General features: G+C 45.6%; 1 protein-coding gene across 1 annotated transcript in view; it reads right to left on the bottom strand.

The window, feature by feature from the left end:
- STRA8 (stimulated by retinoic acid 8) overlaps window positions 1–25,001 on the bottom strand; it is a 28,625-nt gene extending 3,624 nt beyond the window's left edge. Inside the window, 10 exon segments of the mRNA XM_074950935.1 lie at window positions 5,316–5,427; window positions 8,685–8,764; window positions 11,195–11,465; window positions 17,755–17,907; window positions 18,351–18,435; window positions 19,901–19,976; window positions 21,881–22,078; window positions 24,839–24,873; window positions 24,876–24,939; window positions 24,942–25,001. Coding sequence (XP_074807036.1) covers window positions 5,316–5,427; window positions 8,685–8,764; window positions 11,195–11,465; window positions 17,755–17,907; window positions 18,351–18,435; window positions 19,901–19,976; window positions 21,881–22,078; window positions 24,839–24,873; window positions 24,876–24,939; window positions 24,942–25,001 — 1,134 coding nt within the window.
- Window positions 25,002–26,957: the final 1,956 nt, after the last annotated feature.

Here is a 26,957-nt window from a genome sequence, read left to right as displayed (position 1 = left end):
CAGTATTACCAAAAATCAATATTGTCAGGCAGGCCAGCTGCCATTAAAACACCAGTAATAAACCAACATCAAAACCGGTGATAAAAAAAAGTGCATAACACAAACACTGAACAGTGCAGAACAGTGAAATAAGTGCAAACAAGTGGAACCAGTGCAAACAAATACATTCCCTACTTCTGTGTGTCCCCGGCTGCCCATTCTCCTTTCCCTTTCTAGCTTGTTTAGCGTGCACTTGGCGCTACTGCACGGGGCTGGAGGACTGCAGTAGTGTGGAGGACTGCTGGGGGTACATTTGCCCTGCCCAACTAGCATTCAGTCCTGGTTGCATGGGCCACCCAACCATGGTATTATCTAATGCATTCCTGGTCTGCAGGACATGGTAGCGTGGAGGGCACTAAGGACATAGTGTGGGTGAGGCAGGAGCCTGAAGTCTTGTGGCCATTGGTGCAAGCAGCCTCTCACACAGGTCTTTCTGCTGCACTCTATCTTCCTCCCTCAAGGGCCCTTCTTGCTCCACAAACGGTGCTGTAAGTCTCTCCTCATGTGCTGCAGTTCTCTCCTTGTGCTCTGCAACCTGTTGGTGTCTTTCCAGCTGCCGTGAATCCTTTTCCCTTTGGTATTGTTCCTGCTGGCAGGCCCTGTCCAGGATGTCCACCCTAAGTTTATCATGGCAATGCTTCCTCTTTCACCACTTGTGACTGTTAGAAATCCCAGGCACTTACTAGACTGTGTCTGGGCTGCAGAGGTGGAAGGGCCTGAAAGCAGACATCAAACAGTACACTATCATCTCAGTACTTCGAAAAAGCTTCGGTGCATCCTCAGAAAAAGTGTCTGTGGAATATCAAGGCCAAAATTAATCCCTTTGTAAAACTCAGCTCCAATATATTCTCAGCGGAATGCTTTGGTTCCTCAGAAACTCCATGGACGCAACTCAGTTAAGCAGAGTGAAAAGAGAGGACACACAATGGTAAGGTGTAATTTTAAAATGCTGTATGTTTAAAAAATGCAGACGACTGTAACTTGGGGGTTTGTCAGTGCTTTCAGGCACTCCACATTCTGCAGGATTTAACAATCCTGGAGGGTCCTGAATGGCAAGGAGACATTCTAGTATCTAGTCCAGGGGTTCTCAAACTTCATTGCACCATTGCACCTTCTGACAACAAAGTTTACTACACGATCCCAAGAGTGGGGACCAAGCCCTCCCGAGCCTCACAGTCCCGGGCGGGGTGGGGGGGCCGAAGCCCGAGTCTCACAGCCCCAGGGCCAAAGACGAAGCTCAAGGGCTTCAGCCCCACGCAGGGGGCCTGTAACCTGAGCCCCACCACCCCGAGCTGATGCCCTTGGGCTTTGGCTGTAGGGCTTGAGGTTTGGCTTTGGCCCTGGGCCCCAGCAAGTCTTAAGCCAGCCCTGGCGACCCCATTAAAATGGGCTCGTGACTCACTTTGGGGTCCCAACCCAGAGTTTGAGAACTGCTGATCTAGTCCATGCCACTGGTGTCAAGTCAGCTGTGTATGCCACAGATTTTCAAGCTTATTGTGACTGAGCAACACATCTATGAGTGGTGTGAGCTGCTGTCCTATAAAGGTGGGCCTGGAAAATATGCTCGTCCCCTATCTGGAGTTCCTACTATAGGAAAAGTTTGCAGCTATCACCATCAGAGATTGGGTCACAATTCATGGGGGGAATCAACAGGATGCTAATTTAGCACCCACATGGATTACTGCCTCCTTATTACTTATGATACAGCCTACTCTAATGACGTCGACCTATGGACTACATGTAAGCCCACACAATAATACAGACTCTCATAAAACTGAACAGACAGTCCCCCCTTCCCTGGCAATTTCTTGACTACATACAATCCCCTGCCGTATTTTGGCCACTAATTTCATCACCCATGCACTACATTTCCCTGTACATTTTACTGGTTACAGGCAGCTTGCTATGCTGTGTTGTGGCTGATTTGTATGGTGTGATGTACTAAAAGGGAAAGAAATGGACGGTTCTTACCTTTAACATCCCAGCACATCTCTGTAAGAATGTGTGAGTATCTAGTAAAAATTTAATCATAAATGCTTGTTTCATTGTTTGCACTTTCCGGTCCCCATTCTGAATTCACCACGTGGTGCTGAATTACATCTTGATGCCAAGATGCTGGCATGCATTTTGCCATTAGTGGACACGTACAGCTACCCACAAATTGTAATAAAATGCACTGGGTCATAACCCAGAAACCCCTCTTACTGGCATATTAACAACAACAAATGTGGAGCCAAACACTTACCAGGCTCCGGGGCTACATTCTGCCTCTTCTGCTTCTGCTGCCAGTTCCATGGCAGGCTGCTCCTAAGGGGGGGCAGGGTGTCATCAAACAGCTCCTCTGAGTATGGATCCAGAATGTGCTGTGTCTGCTCTGGAGACAAAACCTCTTCGGGGACTGGTATGAGCACCAGTCACCAGATCCGGCATCTGCTGGCTCCCCTCCAGCATTATACTAGATTTGGGGGTCAGAAGGCTGCCATCCAGGCTATTGTGAACTGCTGGGGCTCAGTACCCAGCACCCAGTCAAAGTCCTTGCTAAAGAGACAGGATGACGGGGAGTTCCCAGAGGTGTGCATTCTCATCCCTGGCTTTCCGGTAGTCATTCATCAGCCGTTTAATCTGCTCCCTTTATGGTCACCACTCCGCTGAATCCCACCACTGTCTGCTTATTTCTTGGTACACATGGTCATTTCTGGGATTCTTACTGGAGTGGAACATCTTGCTTGCCTCACACCACAGCTCTACCAGAAGCTGACTGTGGGCCTATGACCAGGTAGCAGTGCGCTTGACAAGGACTTCTGTTCAGTGGCCATAGCTTATGCAGGAGATGGTTCACTCCCTTTGTACTTCAGCAATCAGAATAAAATGGAAGGGTTAAATGCTGAGCAGCTGAACTTGAACCAGGGGACTGCTTCCGCTTCCTGGGCGTTGACTGGCTAGTCTTGGGATAGAAAGGCTAGGAACAAGGGATTGTGGGACCGCGTCGGTGGACTCTCAGGATGCGAGTTTGGCAGATTGGTGCCCGAACTGCATCCACGCTGCAAAATGGTGCAATTTGGATGGGACTCAGGCCCATCTTAGGGCATGGATGCTGAGGGCTTGCTGGCCTGAGGTCAGACACATTTCTGTGCAGACAGAAGGGAAGTATGGCTTGAGCCTGAGCTTACACTACAGTCTAGACACACCCATAATTCATCTAGTTCCTCCTTCCACACCAGTGCAAGATTCTGTAGACTGGGGGAAGGGGGGAGTTAATATTTTTAAAGGCACCTTAGTGATCTAGGAGCCTAAGTCCTATTTTCAAAAGTGACTTAAGCACTTCTCTTCCTAAGTCCCATTTACTTTCAGTGTGACTTAGGCGCCTAAGGGCTAGATGTTCAAACATACCTAGGCACCTAGATAGCTTTCTAGTGAATTTACAAAAGCACCTAAGCAGGTTAGGGACCTAACACCCACTGACTTTCACTTAACACAGTTTTGAAAATTCTATCCTAGATCTAAAATAATGTTTTATCTTATCTGCAGTTGAGCAACACTTACAACAAGACCTCAAACCAGCAACCCTGGACAAGTTATATAATTGCATAACTGATCTCCCTGTTAAAAATATTTTCCGTCCATATAATCTAAACATTCTCAGTTTTAGGCCTCCCATTCTGCACTGTGGTGGACATAGTTCTTTTCATTCTTCTGCCTGGTTCTCTCACAAGTATTTTTTCAGGTGGGGTGCCTTAGCAGCACTGAGAACCTGACCAGAAACTTGTCCACAGCAGCTGCATTTGATGAGTGTATAAATAGTCACAGTCATAAATTATTTGATTTGTAAATTGTTTGAGAGAGCAGTGGAAGCAGCACTAATTAGTTTGTACTGGCCAGCTAAAAACCCTTCAGCTGATCAGTATTGTTCTTGTCCCACAGTTAGAGGGAAAGGTGATCATGGGCTGTATTTTATTATTCAACCAGCTACACATTGTGCATCCTGATTACAGTTAAATCTGCCACCCCATCTTTGTCATATGCATGAACCTTAAAGACACTAGTTAATCTGTTCTGGGTGTTTTATGCCATCAGCATTGCCCTATTTCCTGAGCTAACAGAGAGCCTGCAGGAGCTACTGTGCTCGGGGCAGAATGGAGAGTCTGTGGCTACCGGAATGTGGAGCTGCATCTTTGCTCTCAAACCAAGAATCTTGAAGGTTGTATTTTGCCTGGTAGTATTATTCCCCAGGTGTACTGTGCTGCTGCTATCTACATTAAATCCAATACCATGGGTAATTTGCCTGTTTATATCCATTATTATGTGATTTCTCCTTGGATTCCCTTCTAATTATCTGTCAACTGACAACCTGGTATTCCTGAGGAATGAAAGTGCATGGCACATTGGTTTTATCTTGAGGGCTATGCCATCTGAATTATGAAGAACGTCAGCCAACCACCTACAGGTTAATCCATAGCTTCCTCTGATGCTACAAAACTTTTTGTCTTTCACGCTCTAACTCCATTTCTTATTCCCTCTGCTTGTCTCTTCATGACCTAAATGTCACACCACCCCTTCCCATCCTCCCCAGTCTGGGTGCAGTGAGATAGACTCATGACAAAAATCACTCACGCTCTAACAGCACTGTTTTGAAGAAAGGAAAGGGAGAGCACATTGTGACTACCTAATGCAGACAGACATAAATGCTATGCATCTTTACTCCCCCACAAGCGACATGCAATAAAGAAAATATGTATTTTGGTTGCAGCTATTTCTTCTTTCCCCCTCCTTCCTCATCTCTTATATCACGGATGATCAAGTGACAGAAATTAGGAAGCAGAAGTAACAGCAACTATCAGAGAGGCAGGGCTGATGTTGACCACAAGCAGGATTTACTTAGGGACACCCCCACATCCCATGCAAGCTCTGCAGCTCAGAGGCTGACCCAATCTCCCTGTCTAGTACAGGGATGAGAGGGGGAGGAAACAACCTGCAATCTGAATGACTTTCTGTCCACTGGGCCAGCCAGCTCCAATGATATCAGTGAAGTTATTCAAGAGTTAAATTTGGCCCCCATGTCTTTTGTAGCATCTAAAATAAAACAACTGAACCTTGCCCCCTAAATGGTGAGTCGATTAATCTTTGGAATGGAAGGCATTAAAAAAATAATTAAGCCTAAGAGTCCAGTTTGGATGATCCTGAGGAATATGAGCAAAGGCACATCAAATGGAAATCCCAATCTGCTATTCAGAGGAATACACTGCCTCATCTGTAACAAACACTTTGGCAAGGCCTACCTGGGGAAACTGTGTGTTAGCAAAGAAAAGACCCTTTAAGAAACCAGTGATCTGCAAGTAGAGCCGGTGGATATCCTCTGGATTTTCTGAGGTGCAGCCTGCGAACATTGAGCTGAAAATTGAAACAGAAATTATACTTAATTTCCAGTCTCCTGTCTCCTCCTGCTCGCTTCTTTTCCTTTTTATTTATTTACAAACCTTAATTATTTTCAGGATTAATAAAATAAAAGCAAACAACTGAACAATGGGGATATCATTACACAATAAATGATACAAATATAGAAAAGTGATACACGAAACAATTATCAAAGCAAAGAAATTCAGAGATACAGGTATGTGGTAGATGTGATCCTATTATTCCAGCAGAAAAATGTATGCTAATTATAATACAAAGTAACAGTCATATTTATCTGGCAGCCTGAATGTTTTATAGCATCACCTTGTTCAAATTAAGGCCTTTTATTTTTTATGTTACATTTTGAGTGAATGAGACAGCTTTATGTCGTCGTAAAAGTTGACTGAGAATATCAACTATCAACAGCCACACTGTGGCCATATGCTGGACAACTAATCTTGAACCTGACTTCCAGCCTTGCATCTTCTCCTGAGCTCCCACAGAGCTCTGCCAATGCACATAGCAAATCTTTTTTATTCTGGGCCTGAGTTGCTTGAAACCACAGGCTGACAAAAAAAGACCCAATTGTTCTAAAGTAGGAGCTGGCTAGGGACATGTGCAGATGGGGCACTAACTCAGTGTGCCTGAATGCTTCCCCTAATTTTTTAAAAAACAATCACTTGTTGTTTAACTGGTACACATTTAATTCAGTTTTATTATATATTTAAGTGTGTTTTGGTTAACAATCTAAAAGGACTGATTCTCATTTACACTGGTCAAGCAGTGTGAAGTGGAGTTTTGGTTTAAGTGCAGATCACACCGCACATGTTAAAGGACCTTCTAAACTTCTGGACAATTACCATTTCCTAAACTTACAACTTGCAGGGAGAGAAAATCCCACCCAAGACAAAACCTGCAGCAAAAGTACTTCAGAGCTGAGTCACCACATAAAGAAACACAATCCTTGCCCTTGCTAGGGCTACTGGCTGAGATCAAGAGTGATGACATGATCTCAGCCTTTCTTGATGGACTACACATAGCCCTTGCACAGGGAAGGACTTGATGTAATAGATCTTTCCTTTCTCTGACGTTACTATTCAGGTCAAACTACATTTCTGCTGTGTAAGGTATTTGTTATTGTATTAGAATACTAAAAAAGGGTGAAGGAGACTAGTCTAAAAAGTAGGGTTGTCAAGCGATTAAAAAAATTAATTGTGATTAATCACACTGTTAAATAATAGAATACCATTTATTAAAATATTTGTGGATGTTTTCTACATTTTCGAATATTTTGATTTCAATTACAACACAGAATACAAAGTGTACAGTGCTCAGTTTATATTTATTTTTATTACAAGTATCTGCACTGTAAAAAAACAAAATAAATTGTATTTTTCAATTCACCTAATACAAGTACTGTAGTGCAATCACTTTATCGTGAAAGTCGAACTTACAAATGTAGAATTAAGTAGAAAAAAACTGCATTCAGAAATAAAACAATGTAAAATTTTAGAGCCTGCAAGTCCACTCAGTCCTGCTTCTTGTTCAGCCAATCGCACAGACAAACAAGTTTGTATACATTTGCAGGAAATAATGCTGCCTGCTTCTTGTTTACAATGTCACCTGGAAGTGAAAACAGACATTCTCATGGCACTGTTGTAGCTGGCGTCGCAAGATATTTACATACCAGATGTGCTAAAAAGTAGTATGTCCCTTAATGCTTCAATCACCATTCCAGGGGACATGCATCTACGCTGATGACAGGTTGTGCTCAATAACAATCCAAAGCAGTGCAGACTGACGCATGTTCATTTTCATTATCTGAGTCAGATGCCACCAGCAGAAGGTTGATTTTCTTTTTTGGTGGTTCGGGTTCCGTAGTTTCCGCACTGGAGTGTTGCTCTTTTAAAACTTCTGAAAGCATACTCTACACCTCGTCCCTCTCAGATTTTGGAAGGAACTTCAGATTCTTAAACCTTGGGTCAAGTGTTGTAGCTATCTTTGGAAATCTCACATTAGTACCTTCTTTGCGTTTTGTGAAATCTGCACTGAAAGTGTTCTTAAAATGAACATGTGCTGGGTCATCATCCGAGACTGCTATAACATGAAATATATGGCAGAATGCAGGTAAAACAGAGCAGGGGACATACAATTCTCCCACAAGGAGTTCAGTCACAAATTTAATTAACACATTCTTTTTTTAACGAGCGTCATCAGCATGGAAGCATGTCCTGTGGAAGGGTGGTCGAAGCATGAAGGGGCATACGAATGTTTAGCATATCTGGCACATAAATACCTTGCAATTCCAGCTACAAAAGTACCATGCAAATACCTGTTTTCACTTTCTGGTGACATTGTTAATAAGAAGAGGGCAGCATTATCTCCTATAAATGTAAACAAACTTGTTTGTCTGAGCGATTGGCTGAACAAGAAGTAGGACTGAATAAACTTGTAGGCTCTGAAGTTTTATATTGTTTTGTTTTTGAGTGGTTATGTAACAATAAAATATCTATATTTGTAAGTTGCACTTTCATGACAAAGATTACACTACCGTACTTGCATGAGGTGAATTGAAAAATACTATTTATTTTATCATTTTTACAGTGCAAATATTTGTAATAATATACAGTTTGATTTCAATTACAACACAGAATACAATATATATGAAAATGTATAAAATCCCAAATATTTAATAAATATCAATTAGTATTCTATTGTTTAACAGTGCGATTAAAACTGCGATTAATTGCAATTAATTTTTTAAATCGTGATTAATTTTTTTGAGTTAATCACATGACTTAACTGCGATTAAATCGACAGTCCTACTAAAAAAACTTTTTTTGTTCCACTGAAGGAGAACACAGTTCAAAATTAGCTAACTTATCCAGAGGACACCTCCTGGACTCTTTACATCTTGTGAGGGGAACAACAGACAGCTTTAGGAATCCTACATTACGACAGTGGAGAAGACTACACATGCTGATGAAGAATATCAAAAAGATCCCATATCTAGTACTAATTGGGCATTCTTGAGATTAACACAGAGGGTACTTTCCATTCTAATGTAAAATGTCTATTAATTACAAGCTTACAAATTCTTACACCTTAACAAATGGTATGATCATGAGCAAGTTGCTGCAAGCAGTTGTCTTTAACAGACCTAAGGGAGGAGGACATAAATATGGAAGCTGCCTTATTAATGTGCATCAAAGGACGAGGATGCTGGCTAGCAAATTGGGTGTGTTTATAATTACCCTGGACTGGACATTGCTTGTTGAGTCTCATTTCTGTCAAGGAAACCAGCAGCAACATCAAATGCATCTTCAAATAGTATCTACCAAAGAAAATATTTTACATGTCAAAACTATCAGATCCCCTGCACAATGTTATCCAGTCTGTGACAGTTTTCGATAATTAAGTCTTTCTTCCCCTTAGACAGTGTGCTTATTTTCTAGACTGGACCAATAATATACTGTAAAGGCAGAAATAAATTACTTTCATTACTACACAATGGGGCAAAAGGTCCATCAGTTCCATCCAGACTCAGTTTCCAGGAATTGGATTTAGGCCGATGGTTTACAAATCGCTCAATGAAAAGCAGGGATTATACAAGTGCTTCCCAGACTATTTTGCTAGCTGTTACTGATGTGCTCAGCCAAAGATCTCAGCTGTATCAGCCAGTGCCCACACAAGCTCATGCAGCTGTGTGCTCCAGCTTGCAATGAAGCCTGGGCTGCTCTAAATTCCAACACTGCACCGTAGAATTCCATGAGCTCATCCATCCACCCTGCTATGTTGGTTGTTACTCCTGGTGTACATGTAACCCTCCAATACCATTTTGTAAGTAGGTCAGTTACATGAATGGCCTAACTTCCTTCCAATTGAGAGGACTTATTGCTATAATGCACTTATGCATTAAAAGGTAAATACTACTAAAATACCATTAAAAAAGTATCCAACCTTTCTTTGAGCAGCTGAGCACTCAAATAAACACCATTTCAACAAATATTTACAATCAGTTACCTTCTGCTTATTCTCTTTAAAAAATTCCAGCCATCACATGGTCACTAGACTCGCAATTTCAGTTGCACAATTGACTATCACTGGAGTGAGGAAGCTGGCGTATGAAAGTTAAGTTCAGTTTTATTACCCTCTGTTATAAAACGCTATTAAAAAGAAAACGCTTAAGATCTGGGAGCTGATCCTTGGGTCCAGCATAGCTGTGTTCCAAGCAGCACTTGTGAGGCGAAGGTAGGTGTATGTCATCTTTATCCTTATGCCCCCTGATAGATATGGCCATTTCCCGCAATATCTTTGGGATTCATTTTATGTATCATTATGGGCCAGAGATTGTATGTAATTCAGTGGGGGATGGTGACCACAGCCCTTCAGGAACTAAGAACAGTGGGGGTGATTAGGCAAATTCACTCAGGCTATAACATCTCTTGAGAAGTCCCACCACCAAAGAGGGCCACATACACTGGTTAAGACTGGATTCTCCAACAAAGGATGGACTTTTGGACATATGGCCCGAGTTTAAACTGATTCAGCCTGCTTTCTGATCCAGCAAATAGACAGGATCTTCCGTCCAAGGGCGTCCCCAATCCTTCCTGGGAACGGCTGGAAGGACTTTGGCCTACTGAGACCCCACAAGACTAGTAAGCTTGTAGTATGCATATAGGAACTTTTGCTGAGAAAGAGGTGTGTGGTAACTTATTACAGTGGGACATTAGTCTGTTTATAGCCTCTGAAGAGAAAGCAAAGCACTGGTGATGGCCTGTTTTTAGTTAGTCTGGCTTGGTGGGAGTCACACAGTGCCGGCAGGGGACTGTGCAGCATGGAAAACCCCCAGTCAGAAGGGAGAGAGACGTGGGTCTTCACCCAAGAGAGGTGACACCTGAGGAGCAGGGAGCCTGCAGGGCATGCATGGGCGGCGGGTATCACAGGCCAGGGCTAAGTTTTCCCAAACAGCCTGGTGTGGCCCCGCCCACACTCCACCCCTATATCGCCTCTGGCTTCCTGCTCTTCCCCAGACCTGGGGCTAGGGCGGCCTGTGACTGGGGCCGATGTTCATGCTGCCTGGTGCTCTGGGGCTGTGGCACCGGGGTTGGGGGCGCAGGGGCTGCGACGTCCGCCTGGTGCTCCGGCACTGGGGCCGTGCCACCCACCCGCGACTCCGGGGCTGCTCGGGTGGCCCAGGGCTGGGGTGGAAGGGCCAGTGGCCATGGTGGGGGAGCTCTGGCTCCGGTGGGGGAGAGGTGGGGCCTCAGGCAGAAGGGGCAGGGCCAGGGGCTAGCCTCCCCCAATGGTTGGTTCATGTGCTGCCCATGAGTGTGTGCCCTTGTTACACTACAGAGGGGGAATACGGGTGCAATTGCCCTGAACTGTGATGCCCCTCTCCCTCTCTCATAAGCTGGAGCAAACGTAACCATTTCCTACAGACAGAGTCCTCACTTCAGTGCAGATCAGCAGTACTACTGCCATTAAAAGCCCAGGGTACTTAGGGATACCTTAGCAAAACTGAAAAACTGGCAGCCACAGTAGAGCAATGTTTGGGATCTGCTAAGGAGTAAGAAAGATTCAATGTAAACATTTACTGCCATGCCGTTAATGATATTCACTTGGGTACTATGCTGCTTATGGGAAGGTGTCAGTAAAGTGACATGTGTTACCCTTTAAGAGTTGCACACTCTTAGTGTAGCTAGCAACTTTTCCGTGGTTTGGAACTTTTGAAGCCGGAAACCGAGTAGTAATTGCCACCTACCTCCTCTGGGGTGGATACCAATGAACCACTGGGCTCCTGACTATTAGCTCTGCTGTTCCTCACACTACCTTCAGTGCAGGCTGCCTTGGGATCTGGGAGTATATTTTGTCTCTGACTACAGTACTGCAAGATGCTGTCTCTCCTTTCCTCTGGCAGATTCTGCCATAGGTGGGAAACAGCGGTGGAGACCACAGGAAGAGTGACCTCTTCGGTGCACACAATCCCATTCTCAACCAGCAGGTCCACGGTCTGTTTATAAAAATACAGGTACCTGTAACAAGAGGAAGGGAGGAATCTCTTAAAAACAGCTTACGGTGGAGCAACCTAGCGGTTAGACCAGCAAGCAATTGGGTAATAAGTCTTAGATTCTATTCCAACCAATGCTGCTGACTCAGTGGGACCTTACATAATTACTGTTGTTAACATAGGTGGGGCTGGAAGCACCACTTGTTATTGTGCCACAGGTACTTGTTTTCTTTTTGCGAATAAAGACTAACACGGCTGCTACTCTGAAACTTGTTATTAAGGTTGCCCAATATTCACTATTATAAGACTCTGTTTTCAGCTGCTGCTGACTTTCCCAAACTTTAACTGGGCTGAAATTTTCCATGCTGTGTGTTTGTTTCAGGCTGAATTGTTTTGGAAAATTTCAGTCAAAACAATCAGCTGTTTCTGAGAACAAGGCTAGGGAAAAATACATTGTTTTGGCCATGTTAAAAAATTCTGGCAACGTTTTTCTTTGAAAGACTCTAGTCCCTTTGTGCTTTGGAGCAGAGGCGTGAAATTTGGCAAGGTTTGGCCTTTGCCATTTCCATGAAAATATGCCCAAATCTGGCTAAGTTATGAGTCTCAGTAGGGAATTATAATTTAGCAGCTCACTTCTCTGAAGATACCATCCACACTGGGCATGCTCCAGCCTACGGTTGAGCAGGATTTTCCCTGCTATTGCAGCTGTGGGCTGCTGCAGGCTCTGCTGTGTCCAAGTCTGGGCACTAGAACTGAGAGCAGGAAGCCTGTCTCTCTTGTGTGCTCACTGATGGCTTAAGCAGTGTGTAGGAGGAAACAACCTTATTACCATGCAGAGGGGACAAGAGCTGGACCTGTGGGAGGAGCAGGAGGAGAACACTGGGACAAAGAGCACGGGAGAGGGAACTGGGACTGGAGGTTGGTGGGATGAGGGGAAACTAGGATTTGCTGGGTAAGGAGACTGCAGCTGGCTAGACAAGGAGACTGGGAACTGGGGAAGAAAATGGAGGATAAGGTGGGAGCCGGTAGGCGATTGGGGGGGCGGGGCGGGGGGAGAGAGACTGAGATCAGAGGAGCAAGGGAGAGGCTGGGTTGGGATACTGGGACTGAGAACCAGCTGTTCAATCTTTTAAAAATTGTTATTTTGATGAGCCAAGATTGTAAAGCTTGAGGGAAAAAACCCACCAAAACCTAAGACCAGCCGCGTTCAGTCATTCAACTGTCTGAGGTTGTTCCACTGTTCCTGGAGGTAGCAGTACTTGTAGTGGCTTTATAATTTTGGGGTCTTTTCACATAATTTGTTATGCTCTTAGAAAATGCTGGTTTGCCAGCCCTGGAGACTGACGGGTATAATAGCTCCCAAACAGGTGTTCTTTAACCAAACCAAGAGGTAGCAACTTTCAGTGACTATTCACCTGAGCTGAATTTGAATGAGGGTTAAAGAAGGAAAAGACTATATTATTATTATGTATTGCAATAGTTATAAGAATCCAGTGGGCTAGAACCCAAGTCTTTAGGTGACCAACACTTCTGTGCCACCACCTGGCAGAACTGTGGTCAATGCACTGTAAACCCTGGGAGACGAGACACCACTGAAAGTGCCACCCATGGAAGACCCAATTGGCGGCATCCCTTGTGACCTCTGACTGGCCAAGGTACGCTATTTAAGCGTGAAGGAAGTTCCAGGAAGCCATTTGTGTAACAAGGCAGATCTGACCTTCTGCTGAGACAGCTCCTGCCTTGTTCTGGTGTCCTTGCCCTGTCCCAGCTCTGCTTCTGCCTTGGACCCAGCTCTGCTCCTGTCTGCCCTGACTCCAGATACCTTGTTCTGATTCTCGGCTCTGACTCCTGGCTCTGATCCTTGGTTTAGTTTCCTTACTCGTGCTCCGACCGCTAGGCTCGAAGGCCCACATCCTGGTTCCTGACAGATTGCGCAGATTACCTCTGACCCCTCTGTGGACGATGCCCCATTAACAACCAGGAGAGGGCAGGTCTCCAGTTGCCTAGCACAGGGGTTCTGAACCTTCTTCTTTTTGAGGCCCCCCCAACATGCTATAAAAACTCCACACACCCCCTGTGCCACAACAACTTTTCTCTGCATATAAAAGCCAGGGCCAGCGTTAGGGGATGGCAAGCAGGGCGGTTACCTGGGGCCCCATGCCACAGGGGCCCCTGCGAAGCTAAGTTGCTCAGGTTTTGGCTTCAGCCCTGGGTAGTGGAGCTTGGAGCCTCAGACTTCAGCCCCATGCGGTGGGGCTTCAGCTTTCTGCCCTGGGCCCCAGCAAGTCTAATGCCAGCCCTGCTTGGCAGCCCCCCCCCAAAACCTGCTCTCTGGTTGAGAACCATTGGCCTAGCATACCGTAGGGGGCACCAGATCTGCAGAAGTGGGTCACCCACCTCCAGACCAAGGCCCATGCTCTGTGGGCTTGGATGATGCCACTTTTGACAGAAAACCAAGCCCTCTGCAAACAAGTGGCAACAACTTGCAAGAGGAGAATGCTGCACTCTGGGCACGAATGGTGGCCCCTCCATCTGAACACGGTCCTATGGTGCCCCTACCTGAATGCTTGGATGGAAACTGCCAAAAATTCAGGAGACCCCTTAAACAGGGCCATCTACTTCTTATGCTCCATCCCTGGACCTACTCAATTTGTTGCCTGGCGAAGCACTGGACCAGACCTCTCCCTTGGTTGAGAAAAGTAGCCCAACACTGATGGGCTGGAACACCTTTTTGGGGGCTTTTTTCTGCAATTTTCAATGGTCACACATGGTCAGCTGAAGCTGCCAGTAAAGTAGTGGGGTGCGAACCTGCAGGAACAGCGTTTCTGCACTTCTAATGTCATATGCTCTGTATGTGTGAGGTCACGCTGCATGCAGGATGCCATTTTATACAGAAAAGGCCAAGAGAAATCATGCGAGCGGGGGGGTAGAGGAAGGCAGAGTACCTGCACTTAAATAATCAGGACTACACCTCTGGGAGCTGCCCTGTGGAACCTCCACCAGGGACAAGGGCCGGCCGCATCATACGCCACACACTTTTGAGGGATGACGGCAGACACTGTGCATTGAACCAGATAACGATCCGGAACTGGTATGTCCTTTCCCTAATGTCAGAACTATTGGATTGTGTGTGATCCATGCAGCTATTCACCAAACTGGACCTGCAGGGGTGGGGCCTACAACCTTGCGTGTATCGGGGCGGGGGATAAGCGCACTCTTCTGGACCTGAATTTTGAATATTTGGTGATGCTGTTTCACTGGCTAATGCCCCCGCGACCTTTACACCTTTGTTAATGATGTGTTTAGGGACATTCTGGACCAGGACGTTGTCATCTACCTCAGTGACATATTTGCCTTTTTCAGAAAACCATGAGCAGCACAAATGCCCTGTCAAGTATGTACTAAAGAGGCTGCGACAGCACAGCCTACATACAAAATTAGAGAATGGTATATTTCTCCAAACTGCCACAGAGTTTTCAGGGTACATCCTCTCCCCAGAAGGCATTAGGGTGGACCCAAAAAAAGGTGGAAGCCATTTGCAACTGGGCAGTACGCTGGAATACTCAGGCGGTGCAGTGCTTCCTATGTTTTGCAAATTTTTATCAGCATTTTATGCCATATTTCTTGGGGCGAATAGCCCGCATGCCAGCCGGCCTCTGCAAAACCGCCAAACTTGTCTGGTCGCTCAAGGCCCAGCACACCTCTGAACAGCTCAAGACCACAAATGATATGAAGTCCATGCCATATTGGATGCCAAATTGCAACAGGGCAGGCTATGGTACCTCAAAGATTGGGGAGGCTGTGGCCACAAGAAGCAGTTCTGGGAATCTGCTAGTAATGTTCACACACCTGAACTTGGACAGAGCTTTCACAGGGACCACCCAGACTAGGGTGACCAGACAACAAATGTGAAAAATTGGGATAGGGGGTGGGAGGTAATAGGAGCCTGTATAAGAAACAGACCCCAAAATCGGGACTGTCCCTGTAAAATCAGGACATCTGGTCACCCTAACCCAGACAAGCACAGGTGCTGACTTCCCCTCTGCCACATGGGTGCTCACTCCCTCCGCCCCAATCAACCCCGTTCTCCCAAGTCCCCACCCCTGCCCTGCTTCTTTACCGTCTCCTCCCCTGAGCACGCCACATCCCCACTTCTTCCCCTCCCTCCTGGAAAGTCCTAAGCGCCGCCAAACAGCTGTTAGGCGGCGGGCAGGAAGTGCTGGGAGGGGTAGGAGTGGGGACGCAGCACGCTCGGGGAGGGAGGAGGCAAGGAGGAGGTGGAGGCAGCTTCACTGCCGGTGGGTGCAGAGCACCCAATAATTTTTCCCTGTGGGTGCTCCAGCCCCGCAGCATCCACGGAGTCGGCACCTATGCAGACAAGCCTGGCCCAACAATGCCCCAGGAGCACCCTTAAAGCGGGGGGGGGGGGAGTGATATAAGGATCCAGTGAGTTAGAATACAGGTCTGGAGGGCACCCGATGACCAGTGCTTTCATTCCACCCCCCAGAAGCCATGGCAGAGCCATGATCAATGAGTTGCAAACCCTGGGAGACTAGGCACCACGGGAAGCGCCGCCTATGGAAACTCGATTGGCAGCACCCCCTGTAACATCTGATTGGTTCAGACACACTATTTAAGCATGGAGGGAGTTCCAGAAACCTGTCTGTGAAACAAGGTAGATCCCTGACCTGCTGCTGAGACAGACCCTGCCTTGTTCCTGCATCCCTGCCTTGTTCCTGGTCCCCGTTTCCTCGCCCTGTCCCAGCCTTGCTCCTGCCTTGGACCCAGATCTGCTCCTGCCTTCTCTGACTCCAGATACCCTAGTTCTGGTGCTCTGCTCTGATTCCTGGCTCTGACGCTGGTTCGACCCTTGGCATCGTCTCTGCTCAAACAACCACAGACATCAAACTATCCAGATCCCCTTATAATACTGTAATATGTGTCAAGTGTTTTTTTTATTTTATATGCACAATTTACACAGGGATATTTGATCCAAAGCACTTAAAAGTAGCTGCTGCTGGGGTTCAAATGGCACGGAAGCCTGCTGAATAGTACTGTTCTGTGCCTCTGTTTCCCATCTACCCTTTGCCTATTATGTGTGATTTAAGTGGGAGGAACTGCGTCCCTCACTATACCTTTGTCCAGTGCCTAACAGAATGATCCTGATTGGTAAGGAATGGCTGGTGTAGATTCTTATGAGTGGATGAACTAGGATCAGGCACCTGTGTTAAAAACCTAAGTGTGAATCCTGGACCTCCAATCTCTTTCGAGGCTGGCAAGAATTGATAGCATTTTGGAGGGGATAGTACTTTGTGCCGCTACCAGCCCAGGATGACCAGTTTAGCTGACTTAGATGATGGACACAAACAGTTATTCAAAAAGGCTGTGATTCCGGGTGTTGGGTGGAAAACATGGCTACAGTATCACATGTTACTAAAGGGGTGAAGTTGTTCCTACTGGACAGATCACTGCTGGGTTGTGTCAGACAGGAGAGATCCCATGAGAAGGATTCAATATACAGTAGTTGTAATCTGCCATGAAACTTCAAGGTAAATGCCACAGATCCTACATACAGCTGCAAAGGTCTTGCTCTGCATGTGTCAGTGAGGGAGGGGAAAGGGGAACCCATGAGGAGCGAATTACACTATACCACAAAAATCTTTAAACAGCATATTTCAAGGTACTCTACACACTACCTGCCTACAAGCACTGTTTTTTTCCTGATTCTTACAGAAGGAGTAAAGGATAATACTGTAGAACGAAAGCAGACGACTTGTGCCACCTGCTGCCACAACTGCATTCCCATTTTTAGAAAACCATTATCAGCAACAACAGGAAACTTTATAAAAAGCCAGTACAACATGACAGTGAGAGCAGATTGCAGAAGGTTAAAGATTCAGAAAAGAACAGACACTTATATGGATAACAAGAATACCCAGAATTACCATAATTAATTATAACATTTTAGAAGGGATATTAACCCTCATGCTTCATGTTAGAACACTGACATACAGTACTTGAAAGAACATTACATCTCTTTCCTGCGGATGGGGAACCCTCAGAGATTTTCAAAGGCTTGTGAAGCAGGAAGATGCCCTGTGGTCGAGGAGGGCTGGACATGCCAGTATTCAGGCTCCTAGTGCCAGCCAGGAGTGAGGGAATCAATTGAGAGTCATGGAAGATGATCAGTTTCCCCACCAACAGGGGCTGACATTGATGTCTCTGCTGGTCTGGGGATCCTGGAACCCAAAGTCAGACCCCAGGAAAGCTACATGGTATGCAGTGACTAAAATACTACACACTTATACTCCTACCGTTCAAACTCCATCAGATCAGGAGATGAAGTGGCTGGGGACTGGATAAGTCTTGGCTTCCCATCCTCTTCCACTGCGTTTTTTTCAGATTCTTGAATCAAATACCAGACTGTAGAGCCACTCTCACTCATGGCATCTGAAGGGGATGCAGTACTGGAAAGAAAACACGGGACAAGGCCAAATGCATGGCTTCCCAACCAATTTAAAACGGTCCCTGCCAGGAATACTTTGGCAGTCTCAGTGATTCTTTTAGAGCAGGTGACTTTTTTTTTCTTTTTTTTGCTTTGCAGGGCTAATGAAAGCCCCTAAGTGGAGACGATCTACACAGGGAAAGAAAGGCAAATACATGCATTGACTGGGAACGAGACCAGCAACGTGCTCAGAGCTTACACGCACTGAGCTGCTGTAAGGGTCCAATTTTAATAATTTTTTTCCCGCCTGCCAGGTAAAACCTCTTCATCTCAATCTGTGTATTTCCTTCCTTCACAGGGACAGACAACCTCTGCTCTGTAATATTTGCCAAGTGCTTTGAGATGCTTTGCACTTTAGAAGCAAGTGCAAAGTATTATCATTTCTTGATCTGTGTGAGTCCTTACCAGTGATCGCTGAAGTACATCTTGACATATTCCTCCTTGACTTCCTCCAAGCTGGACGGGTTCCCATCCTCCAGATTGAAGGACTCTACTGTCAGCAGAAAGATAATTGTCACAGACTGGAGCATTTGGCATCTCATTCACCGTCAGTCCCAATCAAAAAAAGAGTAACGGTCACACAGAGTTTTTGATTAGACAAAAATGATACCGGATGGGACATTCTGCCCTTCCTTATAACATGACCAGCTGTATTAACAGTTTATGAGCACTGATATCTTCATAATGCTGGCCTTTTCAGTGAACTGATAACTTTGGTTTTCAGTAATAACAGCCAGTGAACCAAAGTCCATGTAATTACCAGTCAATACAATATTTTGTGGTTATTTTCTTTCTCTGAAGTATTGATATTTCGGGCTTTGGGGAGGCTTTCTGACACCACTTAAAACATGAAAAATGTGTTCAACAGCTTTAAACCATCACCATGGAGTTCAAATCTCTACCACTGAAAACAGAAAACATACTTGATTTTTAGTTCTGGTTCCCAGATCCTCAGTCAGGTGAGGAGGCAAGGAAATGGGGCTGGGAACATTGCAGAAGCAGCATATTCTGCCCTAGCGGAGGGAGAACCTCACACCACTCAACAGCAACTGATCCAGCTGATTAAAGGGTATGACAGGTACTGAAAGGAGTCATATCGTACTGTCCTCATCCAGAAGAAAAAATGTGTTTGTTTCAGATTGCTGGGACAGGCTAATGGAAAAGTATGTGTGGAGGAGCCAACAAACCACAAAAACAAAAAACTAACAAACCCACCACTACTTGTCTTAATCATTTCCCTTGGAGTAACTTCTTAATTAAAACTTCTCACTTCCTACATTTTTGTGAGGAAAACCAGAATGGGATTTCTGTCCCCCTCCTGCCCTACTTTTACCCCAGAATAGATTCTCTCAGTGCCCTCCAGTCCAAACTTGGACCCCAACTATGTTTGTGAATCAAGAAGCTGTACACTTAGGGTCAGATTGTGAGTTGAACTATGTACCTATGCAGAGAAGATAAGGGGAGAAAGAACTTCCCTTTGACTCTTTTGTTAATTAGCCAGATTTTGGGTGCACAGATTTAAGAAGGCACTCTATGCTGCTACTGTCCCCTGGAATATGTGCATGAGGAGTGGGAAAAGTTCCCCAAGCCACTGCCAGTGCAGATGAGCCAGCAATAAATGGGGTGGGGGGAGGAAAGGAGGGAACAGCCTTAATTTGCTGCTGATGCAGGCCAGCAACAAACTACCATTTGAATCTGCCCTCCCTCACCCACCAGTTCAAGGGGGAAGCAGGGAGGAAATTGAGAGTCAGAGGAATATCTTTGAAGCACAATGCTTCCTTGGGCTATTCCTGGGTGATACATTTTATGCACTATCTCTTGCTTGGTGCTATGCCTAAAGGCACCCATCTTGCCTTTAATACTGGCTCAGCCACCTGGCTAGCTGTCCCTATTTAACAAGTAAATGAAAGGCAGGCCCAGGGAAACTTTTTCAGGTATATATTTCCATACAGTACCTTTCATCTTCAGCAAGGTACCCAAGGTTTGCTCCAGCTCCTGGATATAATTCTTAGCTTTACGCAAAACCTGACACTAAATACAAAGAGAAAACAGAACCAATCTTCCTGTGTTCTGATTGGACTGAAATTTTAACATGCCTTAAGCGTCTTTTACATCTTTTCCTTTTGCTGACTAGCTATCTCCATGTCCCCCTAAAAACAATTAAGCGGCCCACTGCACTGATGAATGTGAAAAAAGGGAAGAAACCAAGAATCAAGGCAAATACAAATTAAGATTTTAATTTATATGCTGTACGTATTCACATACAGGTTTGGGGTTTACTCTGACAATTCTCTACAGTCAACAATTCCTTTCTAGAATTCCTTCCTTTTGGGACTGTTTGCTCTTTGAGGCATACCTGTAAAATATCATGTACATCAATGGTGCTATATTTATGATTATTATTATTATTAATAATAATAATGATGATGAATAAATCAATAATGAATAATAAAACATAATTGATACAATTTTACGCCTTATGGCTTACTGTTGGATGTTTTCTGACTGTAGGCATAATTTTTTCCTGATCGTTTCCAGTGGGAACTATGTGAGGAGACCTCTTTAGCCAAATTCTGCTCTGTTACACTGATCTAAAACTGGAGTGACTTAACAGCCTTCAGTGCAATTATTCCAGGTTTATACCAGCATAAATGAGAGCAGAATTTGTCCACTTGTGACTAAACACACAGAGGATACAAGAAAGGATTAAACATTTATATGGTTAATGAGAATGTTAGAGATTTTTTTTTGTAGGGGATATAAACCTAATGCTTCAGGGCATAAACCACTCACTCACTGACAAGGATTAGGAAATGACTTCCTCAGTGTGCAGGCCCTTGAACAAATCCAATCTTCCTTGACCCAAAAGGATCATGGCTGTGATGTGATACTTTCAAAGGTAGCAGCGTAAAGCTGGGAAAAACCAATGGGACTCATCAAAGTTCTAAAAGGGAGTCAGAAGTCCTCCATTCCAAGCAATAATAAATGAAAGGTAAGTCTTGTTAGACAAAACAAAGAATCATGTTTTGGATTTAGCTTCTGAGACCAGGATGATTATTAGCTTTGGCTGCATCTCCATCAGAACTTAACAAGCAGAGCTCCCGCCTCAGGCTAAGTTACAGTTAAAGAGTCCAAACAAGTGAAGTTCCTAAATAACAATACTTTGCACCTCTCAAGCACCTTCCATATAACGATTTCAAAGCTTTTTACAAGGACATGCCCTTTTGAAATATGCATTACCATCCCCATTTCATGAACCAGGAAACTGAAGCACACATAACCTAAATGATTTATTGAAGGGAGTCAGTGGTAGAGCTAGGAACAGAACCCAAGACTCCTGATACCCTTTCCCATGCCTTGAACACGATAACATTCTTCCTCCCTGGAAGCATTTAAGTGCCAAACTAGTGCTGTTTCACTTGTTTTTATATAGTCCATTTTGTTTAAACAATTTCTAAAACTAGTAAAACACAGGAAATGGTACAGCTTGATTTTTTATTTTTACATACTTTCCCAGTCCCCCCCCATATAAATTAACTCATGAGGTTGAATGAACTACTTTCCCCTCTTTCTAACCACAACCTACTAGTTTTGATTTCACAGCTGTACGTCAAGGATGAAATTTAATCATGATATTCCTTTATTAGCTTCCAAAATACTGCCATTACGAATGGTTTCAAAGAAGCTCAAAATCTACAAAGTGGAGACAAGTCACATGATAAACCCATGCCAGTAACAACAGAAGGCACTTATTTTTCTTGTTCTGAAGAGAGTATTTATACAAATAGAAGAAACACAGGGAAAGCTGCACATGATAAAATTACACACATACATGAACCGCAAAACATATTGTGATCAGAACGACTACTTTGGTTAACTACACTTTGTCTTTGCAAATATATATCCATAAACAAATAAGAGTTTCTCCTCCATACCTTTGATGCTGAATTGTCTGACTGAGAAAACACAGTTTCCCGCAGGTTGTTGAAGAGTCCTGCTAGCGTAGCCCGGTGTCGTGCCTGAGATAAGCGTCTTCTTGCCACTTGGGGCTCCAAATCTTGCAGATGTGTCAGGAACCCAGGAGTCACCCTGACATATGGGCTGCTACAGTCGCCAGATGTCTCCATCAAAAGCTGCAATGGAACATTAAGTTTTATTAAATAAATAAATAAAACAGCACTTAAAAATAGAGTGAGTCTACAGGATGTGTGGTGGGCTGATGAACAAGTAAAGTTGAAAAAAGAAAAGGAGTAGTTGTGGCACCTTAGAGACTAACCAATTTATTTGAGCATAAGCTTTCGTGAGCTACAGCTCACTTCATCGGATGCATTCAGTGGAAAATACAGATGCATGGTAAATGCATGGTAACACCCATTGTTTCATGTTCTCTGTGTATATAGATCTCCCCACTGTATTTTCCACTGAATGCATCCGAAGAAGTGAGCTGTAGCTCATGAAAGCTTACGCTCAAATAAATTGGTTAGTCTCTAAGGTGCCACAACTACTCCTTTTCTTTTTGCAAATACAGACTAACACGGCTGCTACTCTGAAGTAAAGTTGAGAGTGCTGAAGCAGAACAATCCAGCTCATTTCCCACAGGAGGTTATGAAGGGAATGTTAAATAGTTTTCTCTTCTCCCTGTGAAAGCAAACTATCAATATGTAGTAAACCCTGATCTACCACAGGGGTTCTCAAACTTAATCGCATTGCAACCCCCTTTCGACAATAAAAATTACTGCATGACCCCAGGAGGGGAACTGAAGCCTGAGCCAGCTGGAGCCCCAGGTGGGGAGGGGCCAAAGCTGAAGCCCAAGGGCTTCAGTCCCAGGCAGGAGCCTGTAATCTGAGTCCCGACACCCAGGGCTAAAGCCCTTGAGCTTCAGCCCCAGGCGGTGGTGCTCAGGCCTCAGCTTCGGCCCTGGACCCCAGCAAGTCTAAGCGAGCCCTGGTGACCCCATTAATATGGGGTCATGACCCACTTTGGGGTCCCAACCCACAGTTTGAGAACTGCTGATCTACCACAATGGTGAGCTAGTTGTACAATGTGGCTTGAAACACACTAAAAGTTAAGGCAGGCAGGCAGTTATTTCTTGACCTGAAATGATGTGGTTAATCTTTTTCCATAACATACACTGGGCTCCATCTTGCAATGTGCTGAGTGCTCTCAATTCCCACTGAAGTCACTAGAAGACACGGTTCTTTGTGACATCATAATCATTTTCTCAGTCAAGTGGGATGTCACAGTAAATTATGATGTTAGGTGGGGGTGGGAGAATAAGCAATAGAAGCAGACTTTTTAAAGTCACCCAAATACCCTTTTAAGTTAAATGCCAGTAGTGAAGAAAAAAAGGAAAATACTTACTGAAATTATATTAAACAGAAGCAGAAATGACTTTTTTATACTGTTATCTGCTTTTTAAAGGCCCAATTCAACTGCCATTGAAATCACTGGAAAAAAGCCATTGATTTCAGTGAAAGCTGGAGCAGACCCTATGCTGGTAAAATAGAATAGTATAGTTTAAAATTTCATTAGGGTGGTCACAAATAATATCGACACATAGGAAATTATATTTAAGGTAATTGGTTTCCTTATGGAATAAATATCTGGTATATTGATTTTGTGTTGTACTACAGAATGGTATCCATGCTTTAATGTACTCATTTATTATTTCTGATGTAATGAATTTGTATGAATTTCTCAATCATGGCAAAAGCCAAATAAATAAAAATTAATGTGTAATGAATATCAAATACTCAGTTCACATTTTCTTTTCCAGATACTATCAATGACTTTCACACATGGATTTAGGCACAGAAATAAGCATAATGAGGACATTACATATCCTCCAGAAAAAAGTCTGAATGCAATTACCCTGGAAATGTGAACTAGGCAATTTAATATGGCGCAATTCCACAATCTTTACACAGGCAAAACTACTACACTACTGGAAGTCACTAGAAGTTTTCCCTCTCTAAATACTGCCAGACTGGAGCCATAATTAGCATACTTTCTGAGCAGTCTGTAAAGTACCAACTGCATCATGTGTTCATACCCCTACATATTCTGTTCCTTAAAACCTCCTTCCATCTTTTAAATTATTTTAAAATAATGTCATAAATTATGTACATGGTAATTTCTAAATTTCCACTCATTTAGGGGAAACTAGCTTGCCCTTGCCCTGACCCTTTCCTTAAATCTCTGGGTGAAGATCCTGATTCAAATCTTGATGACATTTTTGTTATTATAGACAGGGGGGAGAGATTATTAATAATTATTTATTATCACTAATAGTTCCAGAGGTTCTGCAACTGAAAAAAAAAATCAGATCAAACAGAACTGTCGCTGTAAAAAGCCTGAATTCATCCTTCAGATACCCACAGAAAGAGACATTTTAAAAAATCAAAGAGGGATTTTTTGGTCTGCTCTTCAGATTATTTTAAATCATATAAATGCATAGCAAGAGCCCCCCTAGGAACCGTTCACCAACAACCTTCGCACACTTCAGAGCTCTGTCTCCCCTTTTCTATGGCCTTTGTCCTTCCTTTCTGGGTCCTGCGCCACTGTTCTATACAGGCTCCAGCCTTTCCCTCATTTCTGTGCGCTCTGCCCCCTATTTCCCTGGGCTCGCTACTTTCTTCTATGGCTCAGTCCTTTCCTACGGACGCTACCCCTTCACTATGAGCTCCCCCCCCCCTTTCTATAGGCGCTGCCCCCTTTCTGGGAGCGCTGCCCCCCTTCCGTAGGTTCCGTTCCCCTTCTTGGCTCTGCTCCCGGGTTCCTCCCCAGCTCTCTTCAATTACAGACAGTCCCAGAGCGGCTGGAGGCCTCAGGCATCTCTGCGAAGTATCCCTCCGAGTGCCTCTATAGCCCGCCCACTCCCCGCCCGTCGTACCCACCGCCCGGTTCCTGCTGCGACTCCCCCACGCAGCTTGTTTGTGCTGCCGCCACGGCCCGGCAACACCGGCAGCACGTGGCAGGTAGCCAATCACAGCTCAGGAGGGAACCTCCTCAGGCCAATCGGAAGGCGCCGGGGTCGGGAGGGCGAACGTTGACATTGTAGCGACTGCCTGAGACGGCAACAAAAGCGCGGGAAAGCGCCGTGGAGGGAGGTCGGAGGAGAAAGGGGAGGGGAGGAGGAGTCGAGGGGAGAGGGGGATCGGAGCAGAAAGGGGAGGGGAAGGGAGGAGGTTGAGGAGCGGGTCTGAAGAGAGAGGGGAGAGTAGGAGGAGGGGGTCAGAGGAGAAAGGGGAGAGGAAGGGGGTCTGAAGAGAAAGGTGTAGGAGGGGCAGGGGGAGGGGAAGGGTAGTGAGGGGGGGCTCTGTTGGGGTGTCTGCAGTAGTGGGGCGCAAAGTAGGGGTGTATGTGAATGGGTGGGAGCCTGCAGCTGGAGGAGCCTGTGTGAACGTGTCAGGAGCTGTGCCACCATCCCACTCATAGGTCAATGTGGTCACTTCTCCTGTCGGCCCCCTGTGGCTGTGTACATCGCTCTGCTTGTGCACACCAGGGCTGTGTGTTTGGGTGTAAACTAGGCCGGGGGGGACACAATGAACACCCCCATGTACTCCTTTGTGCCCTGTTCGAGCTGTCAAAGGCCCCCTTCTTCATTTTACAGGTAGCCCAATAATTAAAAGGCTGGTGCCCCATTCTTTCTTTCTGAGGGCCACTGTGATCCACTGAAGGATGTGGCATATGAAAGGGGATGCCCACGCTTTGTCCCACTGAAAGACACACTGCCATCTTGCTGGGATCTGTAAGGGTGTACGGAACTCGCATTAGCGGAGCAGCTTGCTGCGAGAAAGTGTGGTCAGCAGATACTACAAATCCCAGCATGCAGTGTGGCAGCCTGCTGTGAGCGGTGTGAAGTATTGCATGCTGGGATCTGTAGTCTCTGTAGGCCACACTTCTTTACTGGGAATGAGGGTGGTTAGTCCCTATGTTAGAATTCTGTGGGTTGCGTTCAGCCCCCGCAGTCACATAGTTACAGTGTCAGGAGTAGTTTGGAGAAGGATGTTGCTCAGCTCCTGTCTCCTCCATTCTACTGCTCATGAGTAAGGCTGCATGTCTGTCACGGAGGTCATGGATTCCGTGACTTTCTATGACCTCCATGACTTCTGCTGCAGCCGGTGCTGGCTCAGGGGCTGACCAAGTCAGGCAGCCCCTGAGCCAGTAGCAGCAGTTTGGGTGTGTGGGGTCAGGGCTGGAGCAGGGGATTGCGGTGTGGGGCGGCGCTTACCTCGGAGAGGGAAAGGGGGGGGGTCCCCAGTTCCCACTGTCATGTCCCTGCAGCTCCTAGGCGGAGAGGCCAGGGGGCTCTACGTACTGCCCACGCCCGCAGGCAACACCCCTGCAGCTCCTATTGGCTATGGTTCCTGGCCAATGGGAGCTGCGGAGCTGGTGCTTTTGGCGGAAGCAGCGTGCAGAGCCCTCCTGGCTGCCCCTCTCCCTTGGAGCTGCAGGGACATGCCGATGGGAACCGGGTAGGGAATCTGCCAGCCCTGCCGACCCTCCCCTCCCCACTACCAGCAGGGGTCCCGGGCCGCCCCCCGCTGCCTGCACACCCCCTCCAGCACCAGCAGGGGTCTTGAGCCAACGCTCCCAGCACCCATGGTGCCCCCGAACCGCCCCCCCCACAGAGCACCCACGCCCCCCTGGCCAAAGATTTAGTTAGGGTATATAGTAAAAGTCATAGACAGGTCATGAGCCCTGAATTTTTGTTTACTGTCTGTGACCTGTCCATGACTTTTACGAAAAATAGCCGTGACTAAAATGTAGCCTTACTAATGAAGGATGTCAAGTTTCTAAGCATAAATTATTGATTTTGCTCTTTGGCCCCATGGAACTACCCCTTGGGGCTGTATATAAGACTGGCCAGACTGGGTCAGAGACCAATGGTCCCTCCAGCCGAGCATCCTGTCATCTCACAGCGGCTGGGGCCAGATGTTTCAGTGGGAAAGAACTGAACAGGGCAGTTATCAGGTGACACACCCTGTCGCCTAGTGCCAGCTTTTCGC

This window comes from Natator depressus, chromosome 1 (assembly GCF_965152275.1).
Source record: "Natator depressus isolate rNatDep1 chromosome 1, rNatDep2.hap1, whole genome shotgun sequence".
NCBI lineage: Eukaryota > Metazoa > Chordata > Testudines > Cheloniidae > Natator > Natator depressus.
Note: the sequence above shows the minus strand (reverse complement) of the source record. Positions and strands in the feature narration are given on the sequence as shown.